General features: G+C 45.0%; 1 protein-coding gene across 1 annotated transcript in view; it reads right to left on the bottom strand.

The window, feature by feature from the left end:
- Window positions 1-12,467, bottom strand: part of LOC110532319 (thromboxane-A synthase) — a 108,775-nt gene that overhangs the window by 45,954 nt on the left and 50,354 nt on the right. Inside the window, 3 exon segments of the mRNA XM_036977694.2 lie at window positions 227-375; window positions 612-700; window positions 7,980-8,096. Coding sequence (XP_036833589.1) covers window positions 227-375; window positions 612-700; window positions 7,980-8,096 — 355 coding nt within the window.

Genomic DNA, 12,467 nt, shown 5'->3' on the forward strand with positions numbered 1-12,467 from the left:
GTTAAGTGGACATGCTCCTTGTAATATATACCGTATATTGAGTCCAACATTGTAAATTGTGAGAAATAGTGTGATGATGATTACATTAAAAACATAACACTGTTGTTTTAAAATCTTTCTCTCTTTCATTTTGATAATTGTTGCTAGTAGTATAGTTGTTTTCTAGACAGTATTTCTAAGCCTATGATGAGTTAGTTGGATTAAGGCAGGGCTCCACAGTACTCACCGAAGACGAACATGATGGGTCTGAAGAAGGAGAAAGAGAAGAACTTCTGGGCGTGGTGAACAAATGGGTCATCTGGGTCCTTCTGAGAGTCCACCTGGGTGCCAAAGGCCACGCTAGCTATCACGTCCATGGTGAAACAGCCAAAACACCTGAGGAGAGAGAACCAACCCAGTCAACACAATACGGTATGTGGAGGATATTATATAGACCTTATACAATGATAATACATTATAAACATCTGGTTTCACCGCTGGTTGTAGACGTTTGAATTGGATTTCCCAATATGGTTGTTTGGAAAAATACACGATAACAATTGTATAGCCTAATGAATGAACAATCCTTATAATGAACCCCATGAGAGGGAAGGTTACTGTAGTTACAATACCTGTGAATGTCAAAGCTCTCTGCAGACTGGACATGTCCAAGCAGGTTGGTGAGCAGGGTGTCCATGGTCATGTTGATCAGAGGACCCATCTGCACCGAGACAGAAACATATACTCATCTAACATAACATTAACTTAAGACCTAGGGACCATGTGAAGACGTTTGGACATCTTAGAGTAACGACTAAGGTCTTGGGTTGACAGTCATTTGGAACCCGGATCAAGTCTCTGTCGGGGACCACCCCCCCCCAAATTCGCTGCAAAATACCATATGAATATAGATACAACAAATTATCCCCTTTTCATATTTTCTTGTGCAAAAAAAATCACTTTAAACCCAGACTCATCTGACAAATGTGCGAGAAGGAATCAGGGGTGATGTTGGTCCCACGTGCGTGAATCAGTCCTGGTCATAAGTACAGTACAGGAGGAGACACTGCTGCCGTGTGTGTGGTGCCCACTCCTCTCCTCCTCACCTCCAGCCCCTCTCAGAAAAGTGTATGTGTTTGTGTGTGTGTGAGGACACCCTGAGGCAAAGAGAGGACCTGAATCAATTAAAATCCCATTAAAGTCATTGCCATTACAGAGGTCATTACCAAGGGGAAAAGAACCCTGATGATGATGGATCAAACAGATATCTAATTAATTCATTATTCATTAAGGGAAGAGCTCTTCTGAGCATGGTGATTGCTGTGTTACAATGCGGGACTGAGAGAGGCAGATCTCAAGAATACTCTCGACCATAACTTCTCCAGGGCAGACAGAGTTATACTGCAGTAGCAACATGTCTCAAATGTAAAAATATCAAAAACAACAAATCCTCAGGTCAACTCCCTAGTCTCTTCTTATCAAAGAAAACGAGGATACTAACACATATTGGAAAACAGAGAGGAAGGACAGCTATGTCCAGTGGCATGGAATATTTGCTGAAGGAACATGAGAAAAAATGCTGAAACACCCTCTGAACCTCAGGTCTCACTGCTGAGTGTCAGGGGTCCAGAATATTCTGGGCTGTGCCATCTCCCTCTCTCTCTTCATATCTTGCTCGCTTTCACCATTCCCTTCTCTACAGCCAGTACAGCAGAGAGAGAGAGAGAGAGAGAGAGGCTCTACCCTAGGTCGGTCTTTCTGCTCCGTCTCCCTACAATGGAGCTGTGATCAGGGAGCAGCAGCCATTAGCACTATCTTTCTATCCCCCTCAGACACGCACACGCACACAGTCCTCAGAGGAATGGCCAAACAGGGCCGGAGGAATCCGAGGAGCCACTAAGCTCTGGCGGAAGATTTGGGGATGAGGAGGAGTAGGAGTGAGGGCACAGAGAGAGAGAGAGAGAGACGTGGAGAAATCTAGACAACGTTTACACATCTCCCCTATCTACCCTCGCCATCTCTTCATCTCCTCCCCAGCGATCAATACACGCTGGGATCAAATGGGAAATGAGATCCTTACACGAGAGGAGATGCTAATGGATAAACATGCTGTAGCATTATGGGTACAATGAGCTGTGACCGAAGCTGTTACACGACTGTGACATGCTGGACTACTGTCATTGGCATCAACGTGATAATACTGAGCATAGTCTACACTGTAAGTTAATATAACGTTACAATAAACTACAATTCATAAGGATTAGGATAAGGCTGAGGTTGGATGCGGGGGACAGGGCTAACCCTAGTCACAGGATAAGGTTGTGACTGTTAATAAGACCAGTCTAATGATTAGGATTTAGAGGGGGCTAAGACCAGTATAAGCTTCTATAAGCTTCCATGTAAAAATAAAGTAAAATTGACCATTCTATGATGATAAGGCTAGAGACTGGGGCTAACACTAGTCTAAGTCTATGGTTGTGACTTGCCACAGCCCTTGTCACAAATGTAGACTTAGACTAGTGTTAGCCCCAGTCTTATCATCATAGACTGGCTGGGGAATGGGAATGGGGCTAAGACTGGGGCTTATTAAGTACACCCATCTAGTAGCATGTAGGAACCTTTGTCTCCAAAACAGCCTGAATTCTTTGGGGCGTGGAAACGTTGCTCGAACGTTGCCGCTTCTTCTTGTTTTTAGCTGATAGGAGTGGAACCCAGTGTGGTCGTCTGCTGCAATAGCCCATCTGTGACAAGGACCGATGAGTTGTGCATTCCGAGATGCCGTTCTGCACACCACTGTTGTACTGCGGCATTATTTGTCTGTTTGTGACCTGCCTGTTAGCTTGCACGATTCTTGCCCTTCTCCTTTGACCTCTCATCAATGAGCTGTGCTCGCCCCTAAGACTGCCGCTGACTGGATGTTTTTGATTTGTCGCACCATTCTCAATAAACCTTAGACACTGTCGTGTGTGAAAAACCTAGGAGGCCGGATGTTTCTGAGATACCGGAACCGGTGCGCCTGGCACCGCCGATCATACCACGCTCAAAGTCGCTTAGGTCACTCGTTTTGCCAATTCTAACGTTCAATCAAACAGTAACTGAATGCCTCGATGCCTGTCTGCCTGCATCATATAGCAAGCCACGACCACGTGACTCAACCATTTTCATGAACAGCATACATAATAAACCTGCCACTGAGTGTATATGCCAACATAAGATGAGGCCTAAGGCTGGTCAGTCTGAGGAGAGGGTACTGGGGTCTGGAGCTGAAAGAGGGAGGACAGATGAAGAAGCACGAGCAGCCTGATAGGTTATGACAGGAGCAGTATCCTCCCCCTCTACAGGGGCAGGGTGGCTCAAATGAAAATCTATATCCCAAGGCTCTGCCAGCTGAGAGGATACGCAGGGGCTACTGGTCAGTCAAACATAGCCAGACTACAGCGCGCGGAAACACACACACACACACACACACACACACACACACACACACACACACACACACACACACACACACACACACACACACACACACACACGCACACACCACACACACACAAACAGACACAGACACACACACAGACACACACACACACATGAATAAACAGACACAGACACACACACACACACACACACACACACACACACACACACACACTAACAAACAGACACAGACACATGCACACAAGAAAAAGGAGAGAGAGAGAGAGAGACGGATAGATAGACAGACAGACCCAACAGCTTCCTCTTATCACAGAGCGAGCCTCAACAGTGTATCCTGCCACAGCAGATCTGTCCCTATCCAGACAGAAGCAGATAGATATTGATCCACACCACCACTTTCTCTCAGTGTGCTTTCCCTCTCTCTCCATCTGTTCTGTCCACTCAGCAAACAGACTGGAGCGCTATGATTGTAAACAGCAGTAAACTAAAACAGACATCGCTAAAAACATATCTGGGTAATGTGACCGAATTCGGAGCGCCAGTTGTCCGAGCGTTTGTTTGGTGCCGATCGTAAAGTTGGTGGTTTATGGTTTATGCTCTCGTAAATGATTCATATTCCCGCCAGTCTCACTCTCCCATGGTAAATTCTGGAGCAGGACTGTGTGTATGTGTGTGTGTGTGTGGGGGGGGGGGGCACAATAATTAGCATGTCTCCTCTCCACTCATTAACTGGACATGTGTTTGTGTGTATGAGGGAACTACGTACGTTGCGAACACAACCCTGCTCAGAACACAGCGCTATTACTACACTATACACACCCAACCTTGCTTCATAACATCAGAGTCAGACAAACATGTTGACTGATTGAGAATTGTGTGATTCCGAAATACAAACGCAGAAAGCAATAACTAGTCATTAGCTCTTCCTGACTGCCTCTCCATGATGTTCTTAACTGAGTTCCCAGCCTGTTTCTTTTATGAACTATTTTGACAGAATATGAATCACACACACTCAGAGAAAGTGAGAGAAAGTCCACGTGTACACAAACACACTGAGTGTCAGTCACACAGAGCACACGCTCGAATTGAGGGACTGATTGCAAGTAACAAATAAAATCCAAACGGTCAATTACAGCAGGAATTACTCAGCGTTTACGAAAGCTACCTGCGTGGGACAATGTGTAAACACAAAACCAGTCATAGCTGACTTTCAGCCTGAAACACTTTATCCTTAGTGGTTATCCACAAACAGTTTGTTTTCAGGCGAGTGTACCCAGCTGTATCTGGAGCGTGAAAGATGAGTGTGTGCGGTTTCCTTAGTGGCCTGCCGCTGGTGGTTGCCGTGGAAACATACCATCACAGCCCTAATCACAATTAACGGTCCAGCTAAATGACCACCCACCTCTACCCTACTACACGATAATTACATGCCTACTGTTCCACTTCTAGTGTGTTTATTTTACATTATGCCTTGGCCTTATTTGCCATCCAGTGTGATCCTGCACTCGGTCAGTTACAGGCACACAATGTACCAATGACCTTTATGCACATACAGCACAGGAGGTGCTTTCTCTTTCTTTTATATTGATAGTTCTGAGAAACTGTGTGATGTACACACGCACACACGCACACACACGCTACTTGGAGAACAAAGGGTCTTTGGTTTGGTTGGTCTTTGCAATACTCTGAGAGCAGTTGGACCATTTCAATAGTAGCTCCTGACGTCTGTTCATGGCTGCTGCCTCTGGTGTCGCAGGCAGGCAGGCAGGCAGGCAGGCAGGCAGGCAGGCAGGCAGGCAGGCAGGCAGGCTGGCTGGCTGGCTGGCTGGCTGGCTGGCTGGCTGGCTGGCTGGCTGGCTGGCTGGCTGGCTGGCTGGCTCACCAATCTCTCTCAATCAGTGTAGAGGGGACTCAACAATCACATAAAACATGCTGTTCCAACAGGCCCCGGTAATTATGTTCCACACTATAAGGTAGAAGAACCACTGTTTGTTCTAATGACACTATTATAATGTCAGGCCATACACAGAAGTCAGCGAGAGAGAGGGGGAGAGGCACAGAGGGGGGAGATGGGGAGAGGGGGAGGGATGGAGAGAGGGAAAGTGAAAGTGATACCCAGACCACATTGGTTTATCAGACGTTAATTAGATGTAATGCTTGAAAGCCTTCAATGGAGACAAGCTATCATTTTCCGACTAAATTGCGGGCGTCAATCTCCCGTGCTATTCCTTAAGTCCCCTGATTCTCTTGAACATTTGTGCACCAACAACGTATTTTCAATCGTTGGGCTGGGCAGGCTCTAAATGGAGACAACTTCTATTAAGATAATGATTCTGGTTAATCCACAAAAATGAAAAGATGAGATAAGATAGGTTGCGACTGAAGGCCTGATGCAGTAGAAATCTGCATGGCTGTATAGATGTTTATGAATATGTATGGTTCCATGTAGATAGAACAGAGTGGGGAGTGATTGTGTGTATGTATAGAGGTAGTAATATGTGGTGTATGGGTTCCATGTAAATATAACAGAGGGGGAGGGAAAAGGGGATACCTAGTCAGTTGTCCAACTGAATGCATTCAACTGAAATGTGTCTTCCCGCATTTAACCCAACACCTCTGAATCAGAGAGGTGCGGGGGGCTGCCTTAATCGACATCCACAGCACCCGGGGAACAGTGGGTTAACTGCCTTGCTCAGGGGTAGATCGACAGATTTTTACCATGTCAGCTCGGGGATTTGATCCAGCAACCTTCCGGTTACTTGCCCAACGCTCGAACCACTAGGCCTCCTGCAGCTCGTAATTGTGTGTATATATAGAGGTAGTAATACATGTGCCTGTATAATTTACATAGTAAATGTGTATTGGTTGCATGCAAACAGCAGATTGAAGAGGGGGAGAGGAGCTGGGTGAAGATGGTGTGAGAGGAGAGGGGTCAAGAAAGAAGGAGAGGATAGGGGTGAAGAAAGAAGGAGAGGAGAGGGGTGAAGATGGCGTGAGAGGAGAGGGGTGAAGAAAGAAGGAGAGGAGAGGGGTGAAGAAATAAGGAGAGGATAGAGGTGAAGATGGTGTGAGAGGAGAAGGGTGAAGAAAGAAGGAGAGTGGTGAAGATAGTGTGAGAGGAGAGGGGTGAAGAAAGAAGGAGAGGAGAGGGGTGAAGATAGTGTGAGAGGAGAGGGGTGAAGAAAGAAGGGGAGGAGAGGGGTGAAGATGGTGTGAGAAGAGAGTGGTGAAGAAAGAAGGAGAGGAGAGGGGTGAAGATGGTGTGAGAGGAGTGAAGAAAGAAGGAGAGGAGAGGGGTGAAGAAAGAAGGAAAGGAAAGGGGTAAAGATGGTGTGAGAGGAGAGGGGTGAAGAAAGAAGGAGAGGAGAGGGGTGAAGATGGTGTGAGAGGAGAGGGGTGAAGAAAGAAGGAGAGGAGAGGGGTGAAGATGGTGTAAGAGGAGAGGGGTGAAGAAAGAAGGAGAGGAGAGGGGGGAAGAGAGAATGAGAGGAGAGGGGTGAAGAAAGAAGGAGAAGAGAGTGGTGAAGAGAAAAGGAGAGGAGAGGGGGGAAGAGAGAAGGAGAGGAGATTGGTGAAAAGAAGAAGGGAGGAGAGGGGTGAAGAGAGGAGGAGAGGAGAGGAGGAGAGGGGTGAAGAAAGAAGGAGAGGAGAGGGGTGAAGAGAGAAGGAGAGGGGAGGGGAGTGGTGAAAATAAGAAGAGAGGAGAGGGGTGAAGATGGTGTGAGAGGAGAGAGGTGAAGAAAGAAGGAGAGGAGAGAGGTGAAGAGAGAAGGAGAGGAGAGGGGTGAAGAAAGAAGGAGAGGAGAGGGGTGAAGAAAGAAGGAGAGGAGAGGAGAGGGGTGAAGAGATAAGGAGAGGAGAGGAGAGGGGTGAAGATAGAAGGAGAGGAGATGGTGAAAAGAAGAAGGGAGGAGAGGGGTGAAGAGAGGCGGAGAGGAGAGGAGGAGAGGGGTGAAGAAAGAAGGAGAGGAGAGGGGTGAAGAGAGAAGGAGATGGGAGGGGAGTGGTGAAAAGAAGAAGAGAGGAGAGGGGTGAAGAGAGGAGGAGAGGAGAGGAGGAGTGAAGAAAGAAGGAAAGGTGAGGGGTGAAGAAAGGAGAGGAGAGGGGGAAGAAAGAAGGAGAGGAGAGGGGTGAAGAGAGAAGGAGAGGAGAGGGGTGAAGAGAGAAGGAGAGGAGAGTGGTGAAAAGAAGAAGAGAGGAGAGGGGTGAAGAGAGGAGGAGAGGGGTGAAGAGAGGAGGAGAGGAGAGGGGTGAAGAGAGAAGGAGAGGAGAGTGGTGAAAAGAAGAAGAGAGGAGAGTGGTGAAGAGAGGAGGAGAGGGGTGAAGAGAGGAGGAGAGGAGAGGGGTGAAGAGAGGAGGAGAGGAGAGGGGTGAAAAGAAGAAGAGAGGAGAGGGGTGAAGAGAGGAGGAGAGGGGTGAAGAGAGAAGGAGAGGAGAGTGGTGAAGAGAGAAGGAGAGGAGAGGGGTGAAGAGGGAAGGAGAGGAGAGGGGTGAAGAGAGAAGGAGAGGAGAGGGGTGAAGAGAGGAGGAGAGGGGTGAAGAAAGGGGTCATCTTATCTTGCCTCTTTCATCTTGGTTGCGCTGATGGAGGGGGTGAGGATGCTGCGTACTCTCTTCCAGTGCTTGTTTCTCAGCATCAGCAGACAGTCACTCATGGGCTTAGTGGCAGCCCGGATCATCTACAGAGTGGAAAAGGAGGGAGAATCTGAAGCACACAAGAATATACAGTTGAAGTCAGAAGTTTGCATACACTTCAGTTGGAGTCATTAAAACTTGTTTTTCAATCACTCCACAAATTTATTGTTAACAAACTATAGTTTTGGCAAGTTGGTTAGGACATCTACTTTGTGCATGACACAAGTCATTTTTCCAACAATTGTTTACAGACAGATTACTTCACTTATAACTCACTGTATCACAATTCCAGTGGGTCAGAAGTTTACATACACTAAGTTGACTGTGCCTTTAAACAGCTTGGAAAATTCCAGAAAATTATGTCATGGCTTTAGATGCTTCTGATAGGCTGATTTACATCATTTGAGTCAATTGGAGGTGTAACTGTGGATGTATTTTAAGGCCTACCTTCAAACTCAATGCCTCTTTGCTTGACATCATGGGAAAAATGTTAAAATCAGCCAAGACTTCAGAAAAGACCTGGTTCAAGACCTGGTTCATCCTTGGGAGCAATTTCCAAATGCCTAAAGGTACCACGTTCATCTGTACAAACAATAGTACGCAAGTATAAACACCATGAGACCACGCAGCCGTCCTACCGCTCAGGAAGGTGACGCATTCTGTCTCCTAGAGATGAACGTACTTTGATGCGAAAAGTGCAAATCAATCCCAGAACAGCAAAGGACCGTGGGAAGATGCTGGAGGAAACAGGTACAAGCGTATCTATATCCACAGCAAAACATGTCCTATAGCGACATAACCTGAAAGGCCGCTCAGCAAGGAAGAAACCACTGCTCCAAAACCACCATAAAAAAAGCCAGACTACGGTTTGCAACTGCACATGGGGACAAATATCATACTTTATGGATAAACGTCCACTGGTCTGATGAAACAAAAATAGAACTGTTTGGCCATAATGACCATCGTTATGTTTGGAGGAAAAAGGGGGAGGCTTGCAAGCCGAAGAACACCATCCCAACCGTGAAGCACAGGGGTGGCAGCATCATGTTGTGGCGGTGTTTTGCTGCAGGAGGGACTGCTGCACTTCACAAGATAGATGGCATCATGAGGATGGGAAATTATGTGGATATATTGAAGCAACACCTCAAGACATCAGCCAGGAAGTTAAAGCTTGTTCACAAATGGGTCTTCCAAATGGACAATGACCCCAAGCATACTTCCAAAGTTGTTGAAAAGGACAACAAAGTCAAGATATTGGAGTGGACATCACAAAACCCTGATCTCAATCCTACAGAAAATTTGTGGGCAGAACTGAAAAAGTGTGTGCGAGCAAGGATGCCTACAAACCCGACTCAGTTACACCAGCTCTGTCAGGAGGAATGGGCCAAAATTCACCCAACTTATTGTGGGAAGCTTGTGGAAGGCTACCCATAAAGTTTGACCCAAATTAAACCATTTAAAGGCAATGCTACCAAATACTAATTGAGTGTATGTAAACTTCTGACCCACTGGGAATGTGATGAAAGAAATAAAAGCTGGAATAAATAATTATCTTTAAAAAAAAAATATTATTCTGACATTTCACATTCTTAAAATAAAGGGGTGATCCTAGCTGACCTAAAACAGGGACTTTTTATTCGGATTAAATGTCAGGAATTGGGAAAAACTGATATTAAATGTATTTGGCTAAGGTGTATGTAAACTTCCGACTTCAACTGTACATGTACTGTACATACTACAGCATACAGATCATGCACATGTACAGTACCAGTCAAAAGTTTGGACACACCTACTCATTCAAGGGTTTGTCTTTATTTTGTACTATTTTCTAAATTGGAGAATAATAGTGAAGACATCAAAACTATAAAATAACACATATGGAATCATGTAGTAACCAAAAAAGTGTTAAACAAATCAAAATATATTTGAGATTCTTCAAAGTAGCCACGCTTTGCCTTGATGACAGCTTTGCACACTATTGGCATTCTCTCAACCAGCATCACCTCCAACACGTCAAATAATCATGTCAAATGTCAAATAATCTCAGGAGGAGATGGAGGAATCAGCATGCCTAGCCCTCTTTTGTGTTCCTGTCCAGTCGTATGTGGGCAATGGTCATCACTAAGTCCTCAGATCCTATGGTCCTCTGTGTTGAAACTAACACAGGAAGCAATGCTAGAATACTGAAGACTTGGAGGCAGAACTCCAGTGGAGTACAGGGCATTGTGGCTGAAGCTCCAAGACATCACTGATCTTTTACTGATCTTTCGCTGTTCATAAATGCTAAAAAGGTGATCATAAAGTGATCATAAAGTGATCAGAAATGTTCATGAAGCATTGGGTGACATATGTAGGTGCTCTCTGGCTGACAATACTGTACGTTTCATGTGGTATTGGGATGTGTTTACTAGTGTAAACAGTATCCATCATTTTCATTTATTAGCATTTTCCATTGACGGTATAACATTCCAGACACAATGTAATAAAAATAATAATTTATTCATCTGTGTGTTTTGGCAATGTTCTGTCGGTAATAATTTATTAGTGCTCTAACACAATAAAATATTTGGAAAAGACAAGTGTTGTTCGGCAGTTTAGAGTGTTTATGCCATATATATTTGGCTTTGTATAGCCACATATTTGCGGCCACAGGATTACAGTGACTTGTGTTTGTTTCTCTGCCTCCATGGAGACCTTCTTTATGGGTCTGCTCCTGCTGCTGGTTGCAGATGGTGTGTAAAGGCTCTGAACCACACACACACACACACACACACACACACACACACACACACACACACACACACACACACACACACACACACACACACACATACCAACAGCGCACTAGCCATACACCACTCAGAAACACAGCGTGTGCCACATCTCCATATTACATCCACATCTCAGCACGATATCCACATCGACTGCTAGAGTGGTTGTTAAGTGAACAATGAGTCAGGAGTGTGGTCATACAGCAAGCGGGCAAGTAAACACCATCTGAGTCAAAGTCACTAAATCAAACAGGTAAAAATGTCATTAAGCTCCTGTATCCCCCCTGGATCTGAGGGCTCTATGTGTACTGCATACATACAGTACCACAAGATTTATGGGTCATTGGTGCACAACATTTCTGATGGATTGGTGTTAAAATCAGACCCGAGTTCCAATACATGTGTATTTGATTATTTGTTGTTTCAACACTTATTTTTTGTGTATTTGAGTATTTTCAAATAATTATGCCTGGATGCTGATTGGTTGATAGCAGGGAGTTATTCACGACAATCTCCCTGGGTAATGCCTGTTAACAGTTCCATTTGGATTATGAATGTGCTGTCCCACAGCCCAGCTAGGCAATTCATAAACTTAATCTCCACTGGAAAATAGTGTCTAGACATTATTTATCCATGATTGTAGCCTAGCATTTGGTTTGCAACATTGGGGTTTAATCTAAACCTTGCTGCCTGCCGCTCCGTACCTGTGTAACAATGTTGCAGATTTTTTGTTGCAATCTCCACCTTCCCATATAGAGAATGAACGCATCGGGGTGAGATTGACAGCTTCTCTGAGCCAGGCAAATTCATTGATCAGGATCATTATTATGGATATATGCAAATAAATGGCAATAAAAACAAAGTTAAAACAAACAAAAATGCACCTAGTTTGCTGTGATTTCAGCTGCCTGATGTGATCGTATGTTAGCGTTAGTTGGCTAGCTAGCAGAGCAGAAGTAGAAAGCGTTGCACTGCAACCTTTCTGCTTAGAACGGACGACCACCCTGCTTTGCTAACAACCATGCCAATCGAATCCAATTTGGCTAGCAGCTTCAGAATCTCAGAACTAACAACTGGCTTTTGTCCGGACTATATTGTATGGTGGAAGGACTAAATAAAATGTATTTACTCATTAAAATAAAGTTTTAATACAAATATTGTAATGACACAGCAGGGAGCAGGTCTCGAACCCTTGACCTTCTAGCCCAAGGTCCGGCGCGCTATCGACTGTGCTGTAAAAGCATGCTCGCTCCGCGCTTATAAACCCAGGGTCGTTACAATATGTTGTTAATTTTGTTTGCAACCGTTTTATAAAAGCAAGAAGGCCCTCAAACCCGGGAATTATCGTGAATAACACCCTCCTGAGGGCTGTTTCCCCGGCCCTTTGCTTCGCGTCGGGCCTAAGAACAGCCATTAGTCAGGAGTTATTCACACGATAATCCTCAGGTTCCCATTCCTTTTTACTTAAATACTCAACCACTTGTCTTTTCAAAAAAAGAATATATAATGTCTTGAAAGTAATTAAAATACCCTAAATAGTATTTGAACCCAGGTCTGGTTAAACTCACTCTATATACTGTATTAGGCAGAATTTATCCATTGATAATTCAAAATACAATTGATAGTGCCTTGGTAGCATCCTAG

The sequence above is a fragment of the Oncorhynchus mykiss genome, chromosome 1 (genome assembly GCF_057628025.1).
Source record: "Oncorhynchus mykiss isolate SJ-2025 chromosome 1, ASM5762802v1, whole genome shotgun sequence".
Taxonomy (NCBI): Eukaryota; Metazoa; Chordata; class Actinopteri; order Salmoniformes; family Salmonidae; genus Oncorhynchus; species Oncorhynchus mykiss.